Raw genomic sequence first — 26,703 nt, 5'->3', positions numbered from 1 at the left:
AAAAAAGAAAAATGTTTTTAAATTATTATAGATCTACCTGTGTATTCCATCTGTGGGCATCTTTCTGACAATAAAGACGTATTTTCTGGATAATTTCCCTGTATATAAGTATTTTCTCAAGATGTTGCCTAGTTATCATGTGGATATTTTCATGAACTGTAGCTGTGCTTCTTTTCATCTCATGCCTAAAAATTAAAATAAAATACCAATAAATTAATATTGTCTCTACACAGGTCTGTCCCAGAAATAAGTGCAAGTATTTTAACTGGTTCAACCCCAGAAACACGCCTAAGATTTTTTTTTCGCGAAATTTTTTTTTGAACATTCGAATTTTTTTTTTTTTTTAGTTTGTAGTTGAAAAACATAATTTCTTGATAATATGGCAACATAGGTATTAGATTAAATATACAAAAAAGAAAATCCAGAAAAGATCCAGTGGTTCTCAAAATTTTAGCAAAAAAACATTTTTTTTTGGAAATTTTCAAAGTAAAATATCTCCGTTATTTTGGACTTATTTCAAAAACGGTGAAGAGAAAATATGTCTCTTTCAGCGAGATCTACTAAAAAAAAAAAAATACTTAAAATACTTGCACTTATTTCTGGGACACCCTGTATATTAGATATATACAGAAAATTATAAGCTTGACATTAATAACTGGATTAGAAGCTATGGGAGGGAATCAAGGGGGAATGAGGCCAAACTGAATTAGAGAGAGGGGGTTTCGGCAAATATCACGTAATTTTTTTCGGGCAAAAAACAGTGCAAGAATGTGAGGAAATCCTGTTAATTTAAAGTAAAATATGTTTCTTGACTAAAATATGTTGATATCTGACACAATGCTTCTGGTACATTAAAATCCATGAATAGATATGAAGTTAGTTTAGTAATAATATATCGAAAATGTGGTCTCCGTTTCCGTATTGATTAAAAAATTATACAGTTTCAATTTCACAAGACGAACTACTGAACTTCGGTGCGCACCCCCTTGAATTTCTTGTAAAAATTGGTAGACAAAAAAGGTAATTTTTAAAAATTATTTTCAATTTTCGTTTTCAGAAATAGAATATCTACAGATGTGTGTATTTAACTGCGAAATCGCAAGTGGGACTTCTCACTACGGCTACGATTCGTTTTCTTCAATTATCTTTCTTGCGCAATAATAAGGATTCGAAGTGGTGATTACCGGTAAACTGGTTACAGCACTGGATCAAGTGTGTCATATTTTTTCCCCGACCGAGGTTATATCAGCACGCAAGTTATGGCCTGAATGCAACCTGTTATTTCAGGAGACTTTTTGTTTTCGGCCTTATCCGACTGATTAGTTTTGTGCGGTTGGAGTCGAGTGCGACTTTGGAGTACGCTCTGCAATTTTCGCCAACAAAACATATGTTAGATTCAAAATTTTAAATAATTATAAGCAACAGTTTAATCGGTACGGGAGGCTGTTACGCAATTTCGTCAAGTATTATATTAACAGGTTTTAAAAAAATTAATTAACGGTTGTCGAATTAACTAACGTATAATTTTTCGCGTATCGGGTTGTTTAATAGAAATCTAGCAACACTCAGTAAAATGCCGAAAGTTCTATTGCATAATATTGTACAATAATGATACGATATATTTCATGAAAGTGTAGCTATATTGCATATACAGGGTTGTCCGAATTGTATTCGGGAAACTTCGACAGCATATTCTACATATAAAAAGAAGTAAAAAAGTTCGTATAAATGTATGTCCTAAAATGCTGCGTTTCGGAGATACAGGGTGTAGAAATTTGATTTTTATTTTGATTTTCTTCAAATGATTTTTGAATTATTTCCAAAGATTGACATTAGTTCTGAAATCCTTCCACTCATTCTACATTCTATACAGGGTGTCCCAGAAATAAGTGCAATTATTTTAACTGGTAGTATAGTTCAACCTCAGAAACACTTGTTAATTTTGAAAATTCAAAATTTAAAAAATTTTTTTTTTAGTTTTTAGTTAAAAAAACATAATTTCTTGATAATATGGCAATATATGTAGGTATTAGATTAAATTTACAAGAAAGAAAATCCAGAAAAAATCCAGTAGTTCGCAAAATTTGAGCAAAAAATCATTTTTTTTGGAAATTTTTAAAATAAAATAACTCCGTTATTTTGGACTTATTTGAAAAACTATAAAGAGAAAATATGTTGCATTTATCGAGATCTACCACCCTTTAAAATACTTGCACTTATCTCTGGGACACCCTGTATAGGTAATACATAAGCAGCAATCTAGCATTTCTCTGTTTATATCTGGTAATATCTTGGTTTGGTTTGGTTAGCTTCGTTTTGTATGTGTATAATTTGACCCCAACAGAGAGATATAAGAAAGAACGTATTAAACTAAAATGTACATAAATAGTCAAAGATAGCTATAAAATATCAGAATAAAAAATCACAAATCTGCCCTGTGAGTCAGAAATGAGGCTTCTTTAATTCGACACCCGGCGATCTAAGCCGCACCAAATAATTTACAGGCGAAAATCTTATTCAATCTAATCATTTTGATTCGCAGAAGAAAATAATGGTGACGGGGAATCGCCACGTGCCTCTGGGCCCCCCTTTTGTTTGGCAGAGCCGTGAATGGGACGTTTGATATTTGACACATCGGTCGCGTGGCCCTGTTTTCCTTTCATTCGTTTTCTGCCGCAAAAACCGGCGTTATTATTGTGAGGATGCGATTTTAGGTTTGTCGAGACGCCTTCGTAAACATTGTCAATATTTAAATAGGCAAGCATGCGTTTAGAAACGCTTCAGTAACTTGAGAGATAATCTCTATTGCTTTGTTATTACCATAAAGCTGTGGTCATACCGAAAACACAGATTTTTAAATGGCAATTCAGTTGTTTTAAGTTACGTCAACTACAAGGAAAACACAGTATAGGATCAATAAGTGGTATAAAAATGAGACACTCCATATTTAAGTAAAAAAATGAGACATTCAAATAAAACTACTGAAAACTTATATTCAGCAGTATTCTTGTTAGGAAAATTTAACAATAACAGATTTAAATGTGCATTTTGTGACTGTCTTATTATTTAACCCAGCATATCACATTTTTAAAGTTTTTATGGATTAAATATGAGACAATCTTTTCTGCATACTGACTTTTTAGGGGTTACTTTTGGTATATTTTACACATATAAGAGTTCTTTTACCACCAAATGCTTTTAAAGAAAAAAAAATTGGCGCTGGGAGGCACGTATAGCCGCCCATACTTGATATTTTTTTTATCTTAAAAACTGCGACTTTGACTGATTTTGATGTTATTACAAATTTTGTTGCAAATATTATTCCTAATCTTAAATTGAAAACCGCGTTTCGCTAGCTACTGTTATTTTGGAGTTATGATTTTTTTAAATGTTTAACCCCCTCCCATACCCCCTTAGCAACCCCCCTCCCCCACCAAGAACTAATGCCCAGATTCTCGGGTGCCACAGTATTTTTGTGCCAAATTTGGTTAAAATCGGTTTAGCGGTTTTTGAGTTATCTTGTTACTGACGGACAGACAGACGGACAGACAGACGGACAGACAGACGGACAGACAGACGGACAGACAGACGGACAGACAGACGGACAGACAGACGGACAGACAGACGGACAGACAGACGGACGGACAGACAGACGGACAGACAAACGAGACAGACGGACAGACAGACGGACAGACAGACAGACGGACAGATACACGGACAGACAGACGGACAAACAGACGGGCAGACAGACGGACAGACAGACGGACAGACAGACAGACGGACAGACAGGCAGACGGACAAACAAACAGACGGACAGACGGGACACGGACGGACAGACGGACGGAGACGGACAGACGGACAGACGGACAGACGGACAGACGGACAGACGGACAGACGGACAGACGGACAGACGGACAGACGGACAGACGGACAGACGGACAGACGGACAGACGGACAGACGGACAGACGGACAGACGGACAGACGGACAGACGGACAGACGGACAGACGGACAGACGGACAGACGGACAGACGGACAGACGGACAGACGGACAGACGGACAGACGGACAGACGGACAGACGGAGAGACGGACAGACAGACGGACAGACAGAGGGACAGACGGACGGACAGACAGACAGACACCATGAATTTATGACCCAAATAACTTATTTTGAGTGAAATTAAAAAAACTTTTTTTTTGCCGATCTTAATAGCCTACCATACCTGTTGGTATGGTCGGCTAAAAATACTTTTGTATTAAATGGCTGTGACTAAGAAAAGATCTAAAAGTTTTTATAAATGTCTCATTTTTACACCATTTAAACCTATTAAAATCTAACAATAAGGAAAATACTGTACAAAGATGGGTTCTTGTGAACTGGATGGTATGTGTCCATCAGCAGTGGACCAATACCTGAAGAAATATGATATTGAGTTGGAAATAAATGCATTATCAAAAAAGATTATTCTCACAAAAAATATTTAAAATACATATAAGCATATAAAATAAGAGTATATAACGCTGTTTCAAAAAAAAAAACATATAGAAAAGTAAGTACTTAAAATATTTGAAAAATAATTTATATCTACTGTATAAATATATTATTTAAGTATTTCAAAGGAAATGGATTTTTCACGTATGATATACGAGAATGGTCTTCCAGATTTATAATTCTATATAATTGGACAAACGTATTGTACTCCTTCAACACTTAATTATGTAATACAAAAGATATTTCGGAGATTTATTCTCTGGTTGGAAAAAAATAATTTATTGCTGTACTATATTAATGTGAACATAGAAATATAAGATACCTCGCACAGAAGAGTCTCTTAGCAAATAACAAAAACCACCATAAATAAGGAACACAGTTCTATACATACTCAAGACATATTTTCCTCTATTTTTCTTAGGGTTTTTCTTTTAGTCTACTGTAACATTTCCTGCACCATCTTTGTAATTCTACTTGCTGCAAATATGTAGGGCGACTCTATGTCTTTTTTGTATGATCTATTTTTTGCCGGGTAAATCGTGGGTGTTGAAAGAAACACAGCTAGATTTATGTGTTCAAAGGGTTTTTGTATTTGTAAAGCAAGCAGTCTTCTAGTAAATTTATGTTGCTTTGTAGCAATATAACCTAAGAATACTCTTATGTCTAGTAGACGTTACATTTTGTTTATAATGAAAATAATATATAAAATCAAGTTTAGGTAACCATAATCCAAAATGTACAAAATTAACATTCAGGTATGGAAATTTAGGATGTGTAGTTAATTAGAGGGCTTGTCTTCTGTTTGCAGCTTTATTAAAATCATGTTTGGATTCCACACCCCTTAAAACTTTTCCTATAGACTCCAGGAGTCCTCCCTGTTTCTAGCATACATTAAAATTTAATCATTGATTTCCTAATTGCCTTGTGTTTAGTTTTGTTCGAACTTTAACCTTAGGGAAATAATTATATGCATATAGTATTCATGATAAAATTGCAATAGATCAAATACAGTGTATTGAAGAAATTTGGACAAATTTGAGAAAAAATAAATTAGGTTGCCAGAAATTCTTGGTAAAACTCTCTGCATTTGTTGCGATGGAATAGCTGTTTGATAAGGATATCTAGCCATCAGTTCAAAGATGGACGGAGCATTTTTAAGACACTTTAGTGTATAATAAAGATCAATATCAAAAATATCAATGAATACTGTAATCTCCATTGGTAGTAAACGTATCATATTAGATTATTATATGGTACTAAAGTCGCTGATATCATTTCAAGAAACGCTGAACACAATCGCCATATCAACAGTCATAAACAATAAAATGCCTTGTGACTCCATAAACAATTGATAAAGGGAATAAATGCAGTTAGTTTATTTATGCAAAAGACTAATTTGCATAAGGCATCGTAGCTTAGTTGGTTAAAGCGCCTGTCTAGTAAACAGGAGATCGGGGGTTCGAATCCCTCCGGTGCCTTGAAAAAGTTTTTCCTCTTTTTCGAAAAATGAAAATGTATCTCAAAAATATATATTTTCATAGGTTGTAACTAATTAAAATTTAACATTATCACATGATCATGTTGAAATGTTGAAACTTAACATATCGGTAAAGGGATTCAAGAAAATTGCATATAATATAGGTACCTCTTTCAATTTCTACTAACTAACTACTTTTAACTAACCAGGTAGTTAAAATTTGTTCATATCCAAAACTGTATTTAGACCAGAGGCGTCTATATTTTCATAATCTATATTTTCTATTTCATGGCTGTATATGTATGGAAAATCGTCCAGAAAGATAGTAAACATATTGATAAAATTATGAAAATTTCATGATTTGTAAGAAATTTTATCTAGATTTGGAATATCTCCACGATTAATTTAAATTTATCTCCAGTAGAAAAAAATATTCAGTACGTTGAAAATTTGCAATAATTGTAACATGGTGCTCTATAATATTTTAATTTATATTTGTATCAATCCTAGAATAAGAAATAAAACTGCTGGTGTTTTTCGCGTTGTACAAACCACGACTATTTAATTATTACTACCCCTCTATCCTCTATGGAAGCTTGTCAAAAAAAAACATCAAGTCCCAAGTAAACTGTCAGAAACTGTGACATTCTTAGTGACGACGCTTTACTCGGCTTGTTAGCCTTGGCAAACCGTGAAATAAATGGTAATTATGAGCGGAATGAACTGTCATTTGGAGGGTTTTCGATTGCGTTAAAAGGGCGTGTTTTCTTTTTCGACAACGACGTCTATTATGTTCCATGATTGTATGTTATACGCCACACAACCAAAAATTGAACAGAGGGATAGGGAAGATAGACGACTGGTGATTTTTCCTTGTTTTTGTACGATATTTCTGTGGTCAGAATTTTTTAGTATGTAGTTAATTCTTCCTCAAACATTTAGCCAATTTTAAAGAAATTAACAATTGAAGCAATACAAATTAAGTAAGACATTTATTTTTCACATAGTAAAGAATTTCCTTGAACACTACACACACAAAAAAACAAATTCCAATTTTTCCAAATTTCCAAAGGTTTCAGAAAGATAGCTAAAAAATTGCTAAAACTTTAAAAATTCAGTATTTGTAGAAAATTTTATGTAGATTCAGAATATAAAATATACATCGCAAAAGGCTTAGATACCTTAGTTTTGTGGAAAAAATATATTATTGGACCTTTGTTTGACCCTGGCTATTTTTGATGATGGTTATAACGTCCTTTACATCCATTACTGTTTCAGTAAGACTGCAATGGCCTATATTTTCTTGTTCTGTGCCTTTTAATTAGTAAATAGCAATCTTATCAAAATCCGTAACATAACGAAAATCGTCAATTTTTGTGACTATGTATGGAAAAAAGTCGAAAAAACTCCCATTTTTGACTAATTTTTAACCATTTTCAAAGGTATTAGAAAAATAGTAAACATGATCCTAAAATTATAAAAATATCCGTTTGTAGGAAATTTTATTCAGATTGAGAATATATAAACCTTCGAAAACTTCCTTCTAGCTACCTTCGTTTGGCTAGAAAATTAATTTACTGAACCCTTGTATTTGGGCTATCTATATATTTATCTGTTCGTTCTAATATAATCGGTTGTAAATAATTTTATTAATAATTGAAAAAATTACAGACAGCTTAAATGTGTCCTTAAACAAATACAGATTTCTTTAATGTCTGTCAACTGTGGCCGATACCGACCATAGATAGGGAACAATAGTTGGCCGGGGCGGTGTCATCACGTGACGCCGTAATTAATTGTTTGCAATTAGCAAATAGTGTGCGGTTGACTGATACAAAATGCCGGTTTCAATCATCTAATTATTCTTGCTTAGTGCGCGATAACCCTTTGAAACCCTGTGTTTGATAGATATGTAAATACGGTGTTCAAGATGACTGTTTTGCGTGGCCGATTAGTTACACACATCGAACGCTTGCCCTTAACGTTTCATTCTTTAAGTGGCGAAAGGGTTGAGCTGAGCCTCTCCGTGCTGTTAGATAAAGTTTCGAATTTTTCAAACGTCAACCACAGTGTTTATGTAAAGTGTCTGTATATAGAACCTTACTAAAAAAATCGGATTTATATACAGGGTGTCCCAGAAATAAGTGCAAGTATTTTAAGGGGTGGTAGATCTCGATAAAAGAAACATATTTTCTCTTTACCGTTTTTCAAATAAGTCCAAAATAACGGAGTTATTTTACTCTGAAATTTAAAAAAAATGATTTTTTGCTCAAATTTTGGATCTTTTCTGGATTTTTTTTCTTGTAAATTTAATCTACTACCTATGTTGCCATATTATCAAGAAATTAAGTTTTTTAACTAAAAACTAAAAAAAAATCCAAAAAATTTTTCAAAAAATTCCGAATTTTTAAAAAAAAATTTTCTCGAGAAAAACCTTACAGGCGTGTTTCTGGGGTTGAACTGTACTACCAGTTAAAATACTTGCACTTATTTCTGGGACACCTTGTATAAATAAAAAAAAATACATGTTGCACTCTATTTAATTTCAAGTCCTGAAATAAAATCTGTACTTAAAACCTTCATTAAAAACAGGGTAATTGTAAATTGTACAGAATGTTCAAAATTTATTGAAAATAATTTTTCATTACGATTTTTTTGTATATACAGTGCTTCGTTCGACATTTTCGTTGCATCAAATCAGAGCGAGTCTTATGTAACTGCACCAATTTTTAGGGCTGGTAGACTTTCCTCCCTACGGTTTTTCAAATAAGTCCAAAATAACCTTGTTATTTTACATTGAAAATTTAGAAACGATACATAATTCATTATTAATCACTTAATCTAGAAATATTTAACTACTCCAAAAATGTACCTCAATCATAGTTTTCCTATATTTCTCATATACGTTCTATGTTAAATGAGAATTTATCGAATGCGGAATAATATATGTGGAAATAATAATTAGCTCCTTTGACATATTTGAACGTTGGCGCCGATATTAATGAAATGTCATTTTTCATTAGGGAGGAACTCACGTGTGAATAAAACAGAGCGCTTTATATGCGGGATCCATACGGTGTGTGGCTTCTGCATATTTCTCTATAAAACGGAATTAATTAAATTTTAAAAGTCAACGCATTACATAACAAGGCGGTGTGAAAAACAAAAGGGGAGCCTAAAAGGAATTCGCAGGACTGTTTGATGGGCTGCGGACAGGGATGGGTGCGTAGCAAATTGTCAATTTTTTACGCACACTTATTTCTTAATTCCAATATAGTTCTAATATTAAAATGTTTTCGAAATTACTTCCGAATATATATTTCGAAATAAAGGTATTTCTCTGATTTCATTTTTACTTTTTGCTGACTATATTCGAAATAATATGACAATACATATTTCATATTCCGATTGCAATTTGAAAACACCCTCTACACTATGCTCGAAATGTTTCACGAAATTTTTCTGGAAATATTTAAATATTAAACAGTGCATTTCGAAAAGAGTTACACATGGGAGATTAAATTAGCTATTCCTCTAAGGTTATACAAGAATATTTAGTTTTAACCATTGTTTAATATTATTAAATGCGATATAGTAAAAAAAATATTTCCAAACTTAAAATCGTAAAACTGCAGGGCAACAGTGATCCACGGTGTTAAACTATTTAAAATATCGCCCAATTATTTCTTATTTTTGAATTGATTTATATCAAACCATGCTGGGTGCTAACAAAAGTATCCTTTACAGTTTTCTATTAAAAACAATAAGAGAACATTGCTTTTAAAAAATGTCCGTGGACCATATTTTTGTTGACATCGTGTCAATCAATTATTCACCCAGTCAGCTCGACATTTGATGATGTTACCTCATTACATCATTACCGTATTGCTCATCAAGCAATACTACTGTTATATTAATCAATTTAAGGCCGTAAACAAATATAACATATAAACGCACTTTTTTTGACTTAATATGAATATATTTACTATGAATTTTACTCATCCCTGAAAGCAGAACAGCAGATCGGCGGTATAGGGTTAGGGATTTTCGATTTAAAACGGAGAATTAATATCAAAGGTTTCTCTATAATTAAAAAGCGGGAAGTGGTAATTCATCGGCATGGCGCAGAGAGGCGCAAAGGCCCAAATGAACGTAATAATAAGTAACAGATGACAAAAGATTTCTTTGACAGTGGCGAACTTCAAAGTGCCAGCGACACGTTCAGATCCACCCCCAGATTTCCGCTCATCCCTTAATACTATACAAATCCGCTCAGAGGGCTCAGGGCTTACCGCCAAGTTTTTTGTTATTGTTCTTTTCGCAAATCGAATGGGCTCAGGGCATCCAGAATTCATATCACTTTGTTCGCCTAAATGCCTTTTTATAAGCTCGGCGGTATAATATACAGGTATATTCGCCCTATCCTATAAGCAATTTCACATATCGCTGCCTTCATCTCTATAACTTTCAATATCTCCAATATGATTCGATCAGCAACAAGGATAAAAAAATCACTTTAATACGTATATGAAAATATCAGTAAAATTAGAGTGTCAAATAATTAAAGTGATGTCAAAAATCAGCAGTTACAAAAGATACACTGAACTTCAGTATATTTTATTCTAATGAGCCGTTGTTTTAGATTTTTAAGCAATTTGTAGCTATATTATTTGACTTTTAGGTATCTTTTTAAATTAATAATTAATGTATCCATTATACGAGGGAAAACAAAATGTTCCTCTATTCATCCTGTAGAGTGATTTAACAAAGTAATGAATTTAGAAACCACTTTTTCTTCAAGAAGCGTTTTTTCTCGATGGTTGATAGTTATCTTTTTTGTCGGTATTATAAGAGCAGAGATGGTATACTCCAGAACTTATTCTTATACAGGGTGGTCCGAACTGTATTCCGGAAACTTCGGCAACATATTCTGCAGATAAAACAAATGTCCTAAAATGCTTAGTTTCAGAGATACAGGGTGTAGAAGTTTCATTTTTATTTCGATATTTTCTAAATAATTTCTGAAGTAACCTCAATATTTGGATGAAAATTGGTGTCTGGGAGTTTTTTGACATGAGAAATTTGATTTTGATGTCAATATCACTCCTACTAGTAGAGGACGCCACCTACATGTATTTAACTGTTTGAAGCATAATAACTTTTTGGCCACACCTGTATAAAACTACCGAGTGAAAAAAATATACATCTCTGTGACTTTTTACGTAAAAAATATCTCTTTGTAAAAATCGTTACGAGCAACCGTTCTTAAGATATTTAGAATGGAAATAGTCAGTACATGTCATTATTGACGAAAAATAAACAGGTTGAGTAGATAGTTATTTCACTGAAATAATAAATTTGGGAAATTTTTATTTTTTTAAATTAATCATAAATTTTTCTGCAAAATATGATAATAAAACAGTTTCTGTTGAACTTTTGTCACAAAAACATTTCAAATTTATGATTTCCGTCTAATAACTATTTAGTCAACATGTTAAATTTATGTCAATCATGACAGGTTTTGATAATTTCGATTCCAAATATCTCGAAAACCAATACTCGTAGCGATTTTTACCAAGAGACATTTTTTCGTAAAAAACGTCGCAAATGTATATTTTTTTATTCAGTAGTTTTATACAGGTACGGACGAAAAGTTATTACTCTTCAAACCAGTTAAAAAACATGTAGGTGGCGCCCTGTCAATTGGGAAAACCAATTCTATTACGCATAATTCTATATAGACAAATCAGCTTTTATATTTGGCAAATGAAAGTATTCAAATAAAAATTATAAATTCGCAAATGTCGGCGTGGGCTATCTTCTTCACCTACCTTAACTTTCTTAAGTGAAATTTTATAGGAACTTTTCAGATTTATCCAACATTTACTCCTAAACTTCTGAACAGATCGGTTATACGTTTATCAAAATGTATTTAAAATTAAGTCTGATATGTATGTTTAGTGTAACTCTTATTAGTGAGGGTGTAACAATATCCAATGTTAATTCTACAGATAATGAGGCTGCTGATGTGTTATTGTGAGTACCAATAATTTAAAAAATTTTGCATTTTAAAACGACTAAACCACTTTTTTAGAGAATTATCTAATGTAGCCATTCAAGGTAGACAGAGTGGACTATATCATCAAAATTACTATCAAAATCCAAACAGATATCCCTCATACTACCAAGGTTATAAGCCCTATAAGCAACAGTATGGGTATCCTCATGACTATACTAATACCAACGAAGTTTTTGATGCAAATCACAAGCCCTACAGAGATTATCCTTATTTCCCTTCACCACAGTTTGTTCAAAACACTCGTCAATCTGTAATGGATGCACTATTCTCTATAGCTCAGAACGATGATTTGCAGTGTGTTCCAAAATTATTATGCGACATCACAGCTGGAGGTTTAACAGGAAGACAAGCCTTACCAATCAATCTAAACTTAGACTCCCTTTTACTGTAAGTAACTCTAATAATTATAGTAATGACAACGAAAAAAAAACAGTGTCATAGTAGCATTTGAAATAACAATCAATGAAGTTCTGTATTATTAATTTTCATTTCAGAGGCTAATATGACGCCATTTTTTTTTATGTATGCTACATAATTACATAGTTACATGCTTATACAAATAAATTTTAGACTAGTGTCTGGAGTGGACAGTGCCAATATGTCACCAGTTCTTCATTTTGGAAAAGCTGCTTTTTTGGGTTTTGCATCAAAAGGAAACACAAGAAAATGCGACATAGCTTACCCTCGCTGTCCTAGTGATCCAATCAGGCTTGTGCAGTATTTAAATAACCACAACGGAGGGTTCTTTAGATTTTTCCAAGGGTTAAATTCCCAAAACCCGAACTACAATCAAAATTACGCTCAGTATTTTAACAAATACAGACCAGGGTACTTTGGAAAACAGAATTTCGCTGAAAAAAGGATTCAGACAAAACCTTCTGAATATGTAAATAGTTACAGCGAGCCTCAAGATTATTACAAGACCGGAAAAGGATTTAATTTTCCATATTTAGCAGAGCCTGTACCTTTAAAATACCCTCACAGTGAAACAAAGACTGTTGTGTTCCCTGATGTAGAAGATAACTCAGCTCATTCTACACCATTCCTTTCAGAAACGTTAAAAAGTAAAAAATTAAAGTTTCCAGAATTGGGAAGTGAACTCACATACAACACAGAAAATTACAATGTAAGGTATCCATCAAACAGTTATTATAGTAACGAATATCCATACAGAGTAGGAAAAAAGTTAAAATTTAACCAGGAATCTATCCAAATAGGAGATAATATTTTAGATATTCAAAGACCCTTGCCTAATCATAGACCAAGCCCTAATATTTTTCCAGATAGGACTGGAACGGGTGAACTAAAGCTGGACTTAGTTGATCTGGAAAAGAATTATCAGGATTCTCTGGCTTATGACGAAAATACATACCGAGATTTGCTCTATGACAGTTTTCCTAATGGTAGAGGTGGAAGGCAATTAAATAGTTTACATTTTCCTAGAGAATAAGTTATTCTAAGTGTTCTAGTTAATATTTTGATTTAGAAAAGATGTTCTGCATATGAATCTTTGACCCTGAGTGCCTTAAAAATAAATGAAACATGACATCATAGTAGGCGCAGAAATAGTATTACAATAATTGAAATGTGAAATTTAACTAGCACAAATAACTTAGCATAAATAGAGTGCTTAATACTAAAATTATGAGCCCTTTATGTGTAATTAGCTATAACCATAAAGTAACAAAAACTGTACCAAAATTATAATATTTATTTATTATTATATTTATTGTAGTAACTTTATTGTCTAAGCTATTGTTTTTTTTTTAATTTAATGATTAGAAAGCGTGCGAAAATTATTTACAAAAACACATGATTTTTTTAAAAACTAATTTAAAAAATGTACGATTAATTAGTTTCCTTTTAAAAAAATAAATTAAATTATTTTTATTTATATAATGCTAAATAAAGGAAATAAAGAGTATTATTACAACACAAAGAATATTTTTCTTACATTCTAACCATTTCACTAATTTTTGGTTTAACACGAGCAAAGTTTTATGACATGACACTATCCTCCTCAAATGAATATTTAAAAAAAAGTCTTGATAATATCTTGAAAATTTTGTTAATCCTGGCATATTCTTCCTCTCTTGACTAGCTGATTACAGAACCTCGGGGAAGCAATAAAATCACCAAGGAAGACACTAAGGAAATAATACTCCTTCTGTTTTTCTTTTGACGCCTTGTAATTACTGCAAAAGAAATTTCGTTATGTCAGTTACTTTCATATCCACCAAAATATTCCTAGTTCCGCATTAATTTACTCATAATAATGCACGTTCAAAAATTGCGTGAGTACATATTTTCTACTACATAATTAATTAATTAATGACATTTAAGAAAGAAATCAAACGAAATTTACATATGCCGTTTAAAAATGCATCGTGTTTTGCATAATTTCGTGTTGTTAATTAATATCCTTAATTTGTTTTAATTAGGTTTAATTAATTGATGCCACAACCCTTCTCGAGATTGTTATCTTCTAGTTTAACGTTTGTTTCCATCTGTGTTTACATGTCAATTGAAAAATTAAAAAACGGAAATAGAATAAATTAGGCGGTGCTTATAACATCCTGGAGTTTTTTATGGTAATTTTCGTCACTAAAAAACACTAACAGACGCAAATCTGTTTTGAGACGATTTTTTTAATACAGATCTAACAAGTGAAAAGGTCCAACTTACTTAAAAACTTCATCCCAATCAACTTTGACTTCTTGAGGGCCTGATTTTCGTGCCCTTTCAGCATGATGAAGGCAAACTTTTGGATAAATACAGACGTTCTCGCCAAGTTCCGTAACTAACCGTTTTTCAGCTTCGACCATGTTAATCATTTCTTCGTCTGTAATGCCTCTGCGAACTCTTTTACTGGCATAAGTTTCTGGAACAATAATAATTTAAAACGACCCATCCAATAAATACAACGAAACCCAGTTGACTGGTAAAAACCAGTTAAAACAATACTACCCTACTAAAAATAGCCCTTATGTTCTCTCCAACAGTTATACCAAGAACAAAATAATCAAAATCCTATTTAACGTCTTTACCAATAACTTGCAAAGGCTTAAAATGTATTACAAAATATACAATATCTAATAAAATGAACGAAAAAAACTCGACATAGCAATTTATAAAAAAATATACATTAATTAAAAAGGTGTGTCTTTATCTAAAATGTCGTACATATTTTATCCAAACATTACCGTCTGTATTTTTTCCTTCTTAGACAAAATGAAAGTGGATGACCTTCGCATCAACAAAGAATAGGATATGAGGTTATAAACAAGAACTAGGGCAATTTTCCTGAGGTTATTCACAATTATTATACAGAAAAATATAAATAAAAATAAATACTATAGAAATGTATAATAAAAAAACATACTTACTCGGATTTAAAGAATACGCTAATTTTTTGACAAAATTAGATAATCTCACTGCCACAATAATCACAGGAAATCCCACTAATTCAATAGGCAGTTCGAAGATCGGTTCTTGAGCGACAACGCATTTTTTATCCAAAACCAGAATAACACTATGCGTTAAAAAATAGAGCACAAACGTCAAATTCCGAAACTTCATTCTGAATTATTTAATTATAGTTATGAACTAAATTTTTTGCTGGTAATAGGTATTTTAAGAGTCGCGGACAAAACAGTGCCAAAGAATAAAGTCCGTTACTTAGTATAAGAGTGAAAGTGACCACCTCTTAAGCCGAAACAGTTAGTTTAGTGGAGGGCACTTCTTTTAATATTCAAAATATGTCTAATTAAATAACAAGCTGTTAAGTAATAGGTCGCTATTTCAGTCCAGGTGACTTTTAAGTAGGGCTAAAGTGAATATTGATGACCTGACTTAACGAATTTACTCGATTATTGGTTTTTATTTGGGCTTCTATTACTTCACGTATATCTATTTTGTAATTCACTTTCCTTATTGATTAATACATTATTGGAAAAAAATTGGCTATGTCGTTGGGGAGTAGTATAAAAAAGCAAATAATAAACTACAGTTGCGTTTCTTAATGACTTGCATCAAAAACAATGTGCTTAAATGCTGCTTGCTTTTATTTTATGAGAAAATATATTTCTAAAAATCTTAGAATTCATTTCTGATACTTTTCTTAGTGGCGCCTAACTTCTTTTACATCTAGCAATAAAATTGTTCGGTCAAAAAAGATTAACACTGCAGTTGTAGCCTAATCGGGTCACCTAGTCAATTTTTACTTGATCTTTTTTACCCCTTTTAAAAGACTTAGAAAAATACCAAAAACAGTAAAAAATGATAAAGATTTCAGTATTTGAGGAAAAACCAGCTCAAGCTGAAAATTTGATTTTTTCAACCCATTTTTTTAAAGATTTTTGGTGAATTTAATTTTTTTTTTAAATTTACAGGAATATATGGAAAAATGTCGAAAAATAACCCATTTTGGCAATTTTTTACTCCATTTCAAGGAGCCGGAAAGTATTTATTATATTTTTATTATATTATACAGAGTGACAAAATTATGGAAATGGAAGGATTTGTAGGAAATTTTATGTATTTCTAGAGAATGTTAACCGTTAAAGGCTAAACCAAACTAACCAACCAAAATTGTAGGTTTTGTTCAAAAAATCAATTTTTTGAACCCATGGTTTTTGCACGAATGATATTTGGTGGTGGTTAAAAGTTTGCCTACATAAAGTCCCGTACTTTTTAGACCAAAATGGACTCTATTTTCTTATTCTACATCTGTTTATTAATAAATAATAGCAGTTTTATCAAAATCGGTGACTTAACCAAAATCGTCAATTTTCATTAGTATGTAGGTAAAATGTGGAAAATAGCCCATTTTTTGGCACTTTTTTGCTTGAGCCTGAAAGTATATTAAAGAATGATAAAATTATGAGAAATGAGGAATTGTAGGGAATTTTCTGTACATTAAGAGCCTGTTAACCCTTAAAATCCATAGTTTTTTTATTTTGGTGAGAAAATCGATTTTTTCATTCCATGTTTTCAAGAGCAAAAAAACCATATTTTCTTATTCTAAACCTTTTTATTAGCAATTTTATCAAAATCGGTGACTTGATTAAAACCGTCAATTTTCGTGACTCAAAAAAAAGTCTAAAAATAGTTATCTTTAGCAATTTTTGTTACTCCTGTTCAAGGTACTTAAATATTGAGATAAACTTAAGAAAATTGCAGGAGTTATAGTAAATTTTATGTAGATTCAGAATATATAAACACTAAAATGGGGGCTTAAATACTTTTATAATAATTTTTTAAAGATTTTTTTTAAGATTTTTTTTAAGAGAAACAACTCCTCGTGTATTATTATGTTTGGTAACAACACATTTTCTATTACTGACGTCTCAATGATTTGGGAGAAAAACTGTTAATTTCAATTGAGTACACCGAATATAAAATTTTATACCAAAAATAAAAACCCGTAATTCCTGAAGGAGAAATAGTTCGGAAATGTATTCATGAGGATGTTCTGTGAGCGACTTCTTTGTTTTTATGCAAAGAAGACATAAAGTTCCTTGCGCTATATTTGAATTTATTTTCTCCAGAAGAATTACAACATCTCCATCGCGCTTTCCCGTTTTATATCAGTATATTTTAGGTTAATTTCAGGCGAAAATGTACAAAAGCTACGTTCATTAACATAAATAAGCTCGGGTCCGAGTTTTTATGGTGCCTTTTTCAAATATGCAGCAACAGTTAGTTGAAAATTAAAAGTTTTATCTACACCTTCAAATCATCTAATTTATCTGTTTACATTTCTTTTTTTTCATCCTTAGATATTAACGCTGTAATCAGCTCTTATGTATTTTAATGCAGAAAAAGAATGTTATACACATGATATATAATATAATTTCACATGAATAATAATTTTAGATAAAGGTTTCTGTATATGGTGTATAAAACTCGAAGGTGATTCGGATTTGACTCATAGCACCATTTTATAAAGAGGAAAAAGTGACAATGATGATATGCCAATTATATTAAAATATCTCTTCAAATAAACGAAAGAGGCATTAATTATATTTCACAATATTTCGTTTTTTTTTTGAGATCCTAGTGCGGATCTTATTAATTTTATAAACAAAAATAACAAGTTTATTAATTTTACTAAAAATAAGGAATCATATTTTACATGAATATTAAACACAATGGACTAAAATTTATTATTTAAATAAATAACTGCCAAAATTTACTTTTATAAATATATATATTTACATCTCTTACAAATTTAACTTAACTTAATGTTCTTTAATAACAAAAAAAGAACCTAATATCACAATAAGATTCGTTCAACCGAAAAAAAAATATCATCTGGCCTCCTTTTATAAAATAATCGATTTTTTTCTCATTTTTTATTGATAAAAATTATGTTCTTGTTAATTGTATTTTTCTCGTTAGTTTAAGTGTTTGTCTGATGCTAGATTTGTTTCTTAGTCGGAGATTCGCGCTGTATAAGTAGCCAGGCCCACAAAAACAGCGAGACTGCGGTCCAAAAACTGCCCGATCTTAGTTCAGCGCATTCTGACTTTTTTCATCATCTGAAGAACCTGCAATCCGGGGAAAGGACATGTTGGATAAAAGTTATGGCAACCATTTCCGTCCACTCCTGCGATTAGCTGGCCCATGTGAGCGGCAAAGTGGTATTTCGAGGTCAATTCGGCCGTAGTGCTTATGGTTGTCTCCCTGAAAAATCATTAGTCAGGTTTTGTAAGGTCCTCTTTTGCCAGCAGAAACAATATCGGAAGAGAAATAAAAAGATATCACCAGTGGCGTGCCTATATAGCAAATACACGTTAATTAAATGGATCTTAATATACATAATACAAATTGGAATAATTTAATTCAATTTTTAATATTTCTTTTAATCATATCTGAACTCATTTAATTCTACTTTGCTAAACAGGCTTCCTGACACATTTTGCATGTAAAAATATTTCAACATTTCGGGTTTCACCAGTAAACCAATAACTAAAGAAATATAATAAAGGAGGCATATATTGTGGAAGAAGATTATTCAACACAGAATTATATTGTCCATCAATGTATCATCATTAACTGCAAAAATATTCAAAATATCAAAATCTAACTACAATATGAACATTTTCGATACTAGAGCCCTTGAAAGTGGAGAGCATATACCCATCAGCAGTGAACCATTAGCTGAAGAAGAATGATATTGTGTTAGAGGTCATAAATCTACTATGCAATAAAATAAATCTTACCAAAAATATTCAAAATATCAAAATCTAATTATAAAATGGACATTTTCGATACTGAGTCCCTTGAAAGTGGATGGTATATGTCTATCAACAAAGCATCATTAACTGAAGAAGTATAGTATTGGGTTGGGGAGATCATAAATATAGTACGGAGTAAAATTATTCTCACCAATAATATTCAAAATATCAAAATCTAACTACAACATGAACACTTTCGATACTGAATCCTTCGGAAGTATTTCATCCACTTCCGAAGGAAAAAAAGGATAAAAGTTTTCTTACCAAAAAATATTTAAAGTGTCTAAATCTAACTATAACCAGGACATTTTACGATATTGGGTATTTTTGAAGTGGATGGCACGTGCTCATCAGTGTAAACCATTAGCTGAAGAATTATGGTATGGTTTTTCAGGCCAGAATTATATTATTATTTCAATTAATTAAATATTTTAAGACATCTATGAATTTTTTCCAGAGAATACATGGAAATAATGTACATTTTTAAGATAATTTCAAGGCTACTGACTACAAAAGAAACTTTTTCAAGGTTCAACTGAAATTCTAACAATACATTAATTTAGCGAATACAATGGAGCTTTTACATAACACATTGAAGAAACCACCAATTCCACTTATGTAACGAATTAATTCATTTCCTGATGAGCTTAATTATGTTTATAGCTCTATCTATTTAGTTATGGATGATAAATTTGACAAAATATGCAAATACAAAAAAACATCTGATTATATTTTAATTATCAGAAAACCAAATCAAAGTGTAATAATTACATGACATTTTAAGAAAAAAAGGAAAAATGAAAAACAACAATTAAAGTATATAATAAGTAAAATTTACAGGCCACCTATGATTATGTCGAACGTATGCTCTTACAGCATTGAGGGAAAGTACTCGACTAACCAAACTATTACGTGCTTGTAACACTTTTTGAAATATGTTTAACGATGGTGAAGTAACATTCTGTTTGAAATTGCCATGTTTAAATAGTCCTTCAGTTAAATTAGTTAATATTAAAGCAGAATAAGAAATCACTATATTAAATATATCTTATTCTGTGACATATTAAGCGTGACAATTTTTATTTTGGTTTATTTTTAATCAGAATCTCGATATATACTCACCTCAAGAGGCTTAATAGTGACTTTTCTGTTTCACTCAATTTATCTTTTTGAGGTGTAGCAGTCAATTCACAAATTAGCTTGGGCAAACAAGCGTTTTTAATCGTCTGCAATATTTGAGACCTGGTTGATTGCGTTGCTAAAAAAACAAAAAATACGTTGATGTGGTGTGTAATTGTTTCTTAATAGTCCGCGTCATTAATATATGAACTTATTGAAAAGCGAAAAGTATTACAAGGTTACATTTAAACCTCACTGTAATAACGTGTAATCAATTAATTATTAATTGATGATTATTTAATAAATCCATTTTCGAAAACATTTTAATACTTTAACTGCGGAAATATGTGACATTAAGCAATCAGTAAGCAAGTGCCATTATAAACATTTATTACTTGCAAATACTGTTAAATATTTTATTGAAATATATTCTATAATTATTCGAATTAAAAAATATAATAGCTATATAATTCGTTAAGCAAAATTATATTTTTCTGAGAGATTGGTCTTTTCATCTTCTAGCCTGAAAAACTTATTCCAATTGCTATGATATAGTACGAATCCCCCCCTTGATTTAATTGAAAATAATAAATAAATAATAATAATCCAGAAAAATGCTAATTATTGGAAAGGAGAAATATAACCAAAACTAATAAAATACATAATTTAGTCCTTTTAAAAATCGAGTATATCATCTCATATCTAAAAAAAATATGATAATGTTTTAATTGTTTGAATTTTTAAGATCTCTAAATACTGGAATTAGATACAACCTTGAATTAAATATCAGTGCAGGCATATTGTTCTTGTGATTTTTTATAAAAAATAAATTATAAGAGGAACCGTGAAAATAGCTTAATAACAATGGTTTCTTTAAAATCCTTGAATGTCTACCTACCCAGATGTTTCACTGTTTCTTCTTCGATGTCCGCATCTATGTCAATATCAGCCTTGGAATCGCCATATCCTGGGTTGGTCGGCCTGGGTGGCCCGTGCTTGGTCTCCTCAGTCTTGTTTCCACCAATGAGCTTGTTGATAAGGGCTGAATAGTCGGACGTCACCAGCAGCACGAAACAAATAGCGAAAACTATCCGAACCACTTGGGTACCGGTCAGGACCATGTTGGTCATTTATTCTTATTTTTTCCTGCACTGGTCTGATACGCGAGTTTTGTCCAACATCGTGTGTGACTCAAATATTGTTTAAACTGATTGTTTAAAGTGTGGCCGGTGTTCTCGCTCACCTTGTAATTTTTTAAGGAGCTCCCCTCTCTGTGGAACAGCCTTTGTATATACACGGCAGCGTAGACCAGCCTGGTGCACTAGTGAAAGCGAAAACGGAATGGGAATTTTTGCACAGCCGCGGTAAATCCCAAAGCTTAAAATTGTTCCTTTTCGTATCATATTCTACTGGGAAAACAACGTCATGAAAGGTCGGAAGGTCATCGAGCAATTACCGAAATAAAGGCAAAACAATTTGGATTTGTGTGCGGCTGACCGCTTTGCTGCTTCGAATTCCGACATAAAATTGTTTATTTTTCTTCTCAAAGGAATTATGAATTATGCTAAACGAGAAATATTATTTTGACTGAACGAAAAACGAAATCTTCAAAAGAATTTAATATATATATATTTTTTTTTCAAAGAGCTCCATTTAATACAAATTATTTTTAATCAAAAATTAATTTAATTTACCTCTTTACAAAGAAAAATGTGCTCAATATTTTTTTAGACACGGAATAACTGTCAAGTCCCGTCTACACAAAACGTAATACTTGTCACTAAAAAACGAGCGTATATACTGGAACTTTTACCAGCTGTTTTATCAACTACAGTATTGTGATTAGTGAAGTTTTACAACAAAACTCTATTTATAGTTTATTTTTCATTAAGTTTATAAATACGGAAAACTAATTTTGTGAAAATCGTTTTGTCACACTAATTAAATATCTATAATAAATGTATTAAATACTTTACAAAATGTCTCAATTTATATACTTTGAATAGTACTAATTAACTAATTTAAAAAACTAAATTTATAAAAATTAAAAAATCAATCAAATAACAAGAAAAAAAATTGGCAGAAAGAATCAAAGAGTGCCTCGTTTTGATTTCCCTTACAATTCCCTCACTGAATCCTTGATTTAAGTAAGAAGAATCGACTGTCACGAGGTTTTCGACAGAACACTGTCTCCTCAATGAATACCTCAGTAGATTGAAGCTAAAAACAAGGGCGAATGCAAATTCTGTGGAGAAAACACACCAGAACACCACATCACTGAGTGCGCCGAGGCGACAACCATATAAACTTTGGTACACGATATGGAAGATGGTGAACTACCCTCTGTAAAACGATTCACTAGCTTTTGTCAAAGCCCTGGGACTGTATCACGAGTTATAACTCAAGAAAGGGGGACACAATAACCTGCCAGGTCGCGGTGATTAACCCTCCTTCCACTCATTCTACATTCTCTATTCTCCCTGATATGTATTTTATGAGATCTTCCCGATAGAATTATTACTCCAAGAGATGATTTAATTTATAACTATAAGGTATAGAAAATAAAGTATGAAAAATATGTTTCTTATGCGAAAACTCCCGCTCCGGCAACCGGTGTGTTATTTAAATTTGCCGGAGTACTCGACTAAGCCACAAAAACATGCAATTTTTACGTAACTGGCACACTTCCGAGCGCTTATACTATTTCCGAGTGGGAAAGTGAAATCTGAAACGAAATCCTTTTACATTCGTTATGTCATACGTACCCGTAGAACATAATAATAAAACTGATGAAGCGAAATAAACGCATAATCATAACAGATTTACAATTTTTCATTTCATCAAAAAATTAACAATTTTTAAGCCCCGTCTACATTTAACGTTTTGCCTTACGTCCGAGAACTCGACAGACGACATACAAAAAATGACAGAAAATACAATTTGCCTGTGAATTAAAATGACAAACAGAAGTCACTGTCAAGAAGCATCCCGCTAGACAGACTCTAAAACGTAGTAGATGAAAAATAGAGATAGAAAACCACCTAGAGGACTGATTTAGTTTCAGTTTTACATCTAAACTGTCGTTTTTGTTTACAACGAAAAGAGCTCACGAGCTTGGAAACACCCTCAAAAGGAAAATTTCAATCCTCCAACTCCCAGTGGATGACATAAAAAGAATGTACAACTTTGAGAAACACCTCAGTGCAGTATTGAGCAATAAGGACTGGAAGAGAGAAAGTTCGCTCAGCAGGTAAAAAGTAAAAACCATACCATAACGTGAAATACTGATGCTTTAAAAAATAGCCATCTTATGCTATAATAGTCCGAAGCTGCATTAAACGCGATCAACTCAGTAACCATCAATTGGAAGTCAAAATGCCAAAGAATGCCAAAATTTGGATAAATTAGGCAAGGGAAATAAAGTCCTTCCACTCTGGATGCCAACTCACCAAAGGAGGGGTTCTTCTTCCCAGGTGGAAACCAACTTAAAGCGGAACTCAAGAACCTGGAAGAATCCATCCGTAACTTGGAATCGGAATCCTCTAACGATCTAAAACACTCGAATTTTTTCAGAACTTATTAACTTATTTAATAAAATCATCTTCGGATTGGCACGGAGGCATTTTTAACAGGACACTGTCTCCTCAATGAACACCTCAGTAGATGCAAACTAAAAAACAACGGCGAATGCAGATTCTGTGGAAAAAAATGGGAAAATTCATTTTAACTAACAGGCCAAACGTGAGTTAAATTGCTCATACAAAAAAAAATATTATTCAAAAACTGGAAAGTAAGCATAGAAAAAAAAACGATTTCTATAAGAGACCCTAATCAAATTTAGTGGAGAGATTATATTCCGGATAAAAATGTAGATGCTTGTTTCCCTAGTATTTTCCATCGCTCGCACATACTGACAGAGACAAAGAAGTGCGTATACCAGTGACATGATTGATATATGGGGAAAATGAATTTCCATTTTACCAAAAACATTAGTCGATAGTCCTCTCGATAGCTCGACACAATTTGCTGCCGTTTGACGAGGCCATCCATCATTTGGCTTGTCCGAATTTGCCCCGTTCAAATACTTCACAATTCTGCCACTTTATTTAACCCGCCGCCCCAATAAAAACACCAAAAACGGCCTTTTGGGGTGGTTTTGTGTCGGTCATTTCATTCAGTAAAGTTAATGTATGAGTACAAGCTTTTCAATTTTTTCTAATAGTCTTCTAAGCTATATAACGACATTGATAATTCAACACATGAACAAAAATATACTACAAATATATATGTGAGGAGTTCTTGAGGATTTTTTGATCCCTCTCCTTCTCCAACTTGTGAGATGTCGTAAGAGTAGTCTTGACTCCCCTCCCTCCACCCCCTTGTTTCAATCACGTAATTACCGGACACCCACTAAACGGAAAACTTAAATAGTGCTTTCATAATCGCGGATTAAAAATTATAAATACATTTTAGGTAACATCTTCTTTTACATCTTTTGAGTAATTGAAGTAATTATAGGTATATTTTTTACGTTAAATTAGAAAAAAAACCTTCATCAGAGTCTCAATTTATTTCTACCAGAGATAAGTGCCCATTCAAATATAATAATATAATATATAAAATTACATATATACGCGTATAGTTATATTTTGTTTGGTAAATATTATTTGTGCACAAAGTCAACAAATTTTACAGGCGTATAATGTTCAAATAATTGAGCAAATGTTATATTTTGGCAGCCGTATTATTTCTTTCTCTTGACATATATGTAACCCGAAATTGATGATCCCGAATTGTGTGTTCTCTCTGTTGTTTTTTCAAGTTATTGATGGACGAGAGCAAACACAACTGCTTAAAAAATGTGGCTTGTCAAAAATGCTGTGGTCCGTGAAATTTGTTACTTTAATATCGGATTCATTCTTCATACCTCGTTGGAACTTTTGACATGCAAAATTAAAATACATTTTATTTCAAAAGTTTTATATTGTATTATCATTGATCAGTATCAAACGCGTAATACTTTTGATCATAATTAAAAAATAAAATTATTTTTAAATAAAGCATTATAATATTATCTTATGGACATTAAAACACTAATGACATCTAATTTCGTTTTATTATTATTACTTGCGTCTATTCTGTCTATTAATTATTTTTCTATTCAAATTGCGTTCACCTGTTTGTCCTGCGTTCAAATTAATTTTTCCTAAATAATTGTACAGCTATCGTTTCGAAAAATCAGAAAATTTCTCAAACAGAAATTTGTAAATGATAATAGTCATGACAAATTCGTATAAATAACTGTGCCTCTAATCAGGAAGCGTATCTCCTAATGATGGGTGGCATCAAATTGTGGAGGAAAAAAAAACATGTGTTACTTTACACAAAGGGTAGAAATTAAACCATTAGAATTAGTGAGGTGTTCGCTATAGATATAATCATTATGTTCGACCCCCATGATCGTTATTATTAAATATTTTATTAGTAAACATCAAAGTACAAATTGTTTTGCTACACCAGGATATTCTACTATTAATTTTACAGCTAATGGCTTAATAAAGATTTGATTTCCCGAAATAAAATTACTTTTTTGTTTAAGTAATCAGCGCGATCAAATTTACGACATTTTCGTCATATTTTATTATACCATATCAAACAAAAAAATATATTTACAGTGTATGTACCCATCATAGTCGTATTATTTATATGATTATGTCCGTTCTAAGAAAATCATAGCTAAACGTAGTATACCTTATCTCCTTTACGATTTTCAATAATATAATGATTATAAGACGCCATTTCAGGGAACATAATTATCATTCCGGGTAAGAAAATAAAACGTACTCTTATCTATAATGCATATGCTATGAAATTTATTAGCCATCGACAAGGTTTATTTTTATCTAACCGAAATAAAAAGGGTAGTCTTCTTTATTTGTGGGGTGATTGCACGTGAAAGTCCTTTCGGTGTATTTTATTCCTTTTGGGTGATATAAAAAACAAAATCAAAAAGAAAATTATTCTTGATTCTTTAAAATTATAATTGATTCTTTACTTAAAAATTGTGCCCCTCAATATTTGATATAATAGAATTTATTTGGGTTCAAAAAGAACATTTATCAAAATTACTTACAAATCCGCAGAAGGGTAATAAAGTCTGTTGCCTGAAAAGCTAAACTGGGCAGGAAAAAGGAAAGAAGAAGAATATTGATGAGGATATGTATATTCTAAATTAGTATTTTTAGTTCTCTCATAACTTAAAAAGAATTTGTATAAATTATTCAAAATGAACAAT

General features: G+C 31.8%; 3 protein-coding genes and 1 non-coding gene across 4 annotated transcripts; 2 read left to right on the top strand and 2 right to left on the bottom strand.

The window, feature by feature from the left end:
- Nucleotides 1-5,896: 5,896 nt before the first annotated feature.
- On the top strand, nucleotides 5,897-5,970 carry Trnat-agu. Its single transcript has one exon. It is a non-coding gene; the product is annotated as a tRNA-Thr (tRNA).
- Nucleotides 5,971-11,786: 5,816 nt separating this feature from the next.
- Nucleotides 11,787-13,852, top strand: LOC115882197. Its single transcript, XM_030900100.1, has 3 exons — nucleotides 11,787-12,005; nucleotides 12,064-12,435; nucleotides 12,619-13,852. The coding sequence occupies exons 1-3, from the start codon at nucleotides 11,896-11,898 to the stop codon at nucleotides 13,496-13,498; spliced, it is 1,362 nt and encodes a 453-aa protein (XP_030755960.1). The 5' UTR covers nucleotides 11,787-11,895; the 3' UTR covers nucleotides 13,499-13,852.
- Nucleotides 13,853-13,953: 101 nt separating this feature from the next.
- LOC115882200 lies at nucleotides 13,954-15,715 on the bottom strand. The gene is made up of 3 exons (XM_030900104.1): nucleotides 15,435-15,715; nucleotides 14,734-14,929; nucleotides 13,954-14,243 (listed from the first exon to the last, which is right to left on the bottom strand). Exons 1-3 carry the CDS (start codon nucleotides 15,625-15,627, stop codon nucleotides 14,117-14,119), a joined length of 516 nt encoding a protein of 171 aa, XP_030755964.1. The 5' UTR covers nucleotides 15,628-15,715; the 3' UTR covers nucleotides 13,954-14,116.
- Nucleotides 15,716-18,253: 2,538 nt separating this feature from the next.
- On the bottom strand, nucleotides 18,254-21,760 carry LOC115882199. The gene is made up of 3 exons (XM_030900103.1): nucleotides 21,307-21,760; nucleotides 20,412-20,547; nucleotides 18,254-18,735 (listed from the first exon to the last, which is right to left on the bottom strand). Exons 1-3 carry the CDS (start codon nucleotides 21,536-21,538, stop codon nucleotides 18,564-18,566), a joined length of 540 nt encoding a protein of 179 aa, XP_030755963.1. The 5' UTR covers nucleotides 21,539-21,760; the 3' UTR covers nucleotides 18,254-18,563.
- Nucleotides 21,761-26,703: the final 4,943 nt, after the last annotated feature.

Source organism: Sitophilus oryzae, unplaced genomic scaffold, assembly GCF_002938485.1.
Source record: "Sitophilus oryzae breed Bouriz unplaced genomic scaffold, Soryzae_2.0 scaffold_177_pilon_pilon, whole genome shotgun sequence".
NCBI lineage: Eukaryota > Metazoa > Arthropoda > Insecta > Coleoptera > Curculionidae > Sitophilus > Sitophilus oryzae.
Note: the sequence above shows the minus strand (reverse complement) of the source record. Positions and strands in the feature narration are given on the sequence as shown.

Coding starts and splice junctions, on each gene's coding strand:
- LOC115882200 (XM_030900104.1), bottom strand. CDS start 15,627: ATGAAGTTTCGGAATTTGACGTTTGTGCTCTATTTTTTAACGCATAGT. Junction 14,930..15,434: donor AGCGTATTCTTTAAATCCGA/GTAAGTATGTTT, acceptor TTATTGTTCCAG/AAACTTATGCCAGTAAAAGA. Junction 14,244..14,733: donor GATTGGGATGAAGTTTTTAA/GTAAGTTGGACC, acceptor TTTCTTTTGCAG/TAATTACAAGGCGTCAAAAG.
- LOC115882199 (XM_030900103.1), bottom strand. CDS start 21,538: ATGACCAACATGGTCCTGACCGGTACCCAAGTGGTTCGGATAGTTTTC. Junction 20,548..21,306: donor AGAAACAGTGAAACATCTGG/GTAGGTAGACAT, acceptor TTGTTTTTTTAG/CAACGCAATCAACCAGGTCT. Junction 18,736..20,411: donor TCACTATTAAGCCTCTTGAG/GTGAGTATATAT, acceptor ATGATTTTTCAG/GGAGACAACCATAAGCACTA.
- LOC115882197 (XM_030900100.1), top strand. CDS start 11,896: ATGTATTTAAAATTAAGTCTGATATGTATGTTTAGTGTAACTCTTATT. Junction 12,006..12,063: donor GAGGCTGCTGATGTGTTATT/GTGAGTACCAAT, acceptor CCACTTTTTTAG/AGAATTATCTAATGTAGCCA. Junction 12,436..12,618: donor AACTTAGACTCCCTTTTACT/GTAAGTAACTCT, acceptor AATAAATTTTAG/ACTAGTGTCTGGAGTGGACA.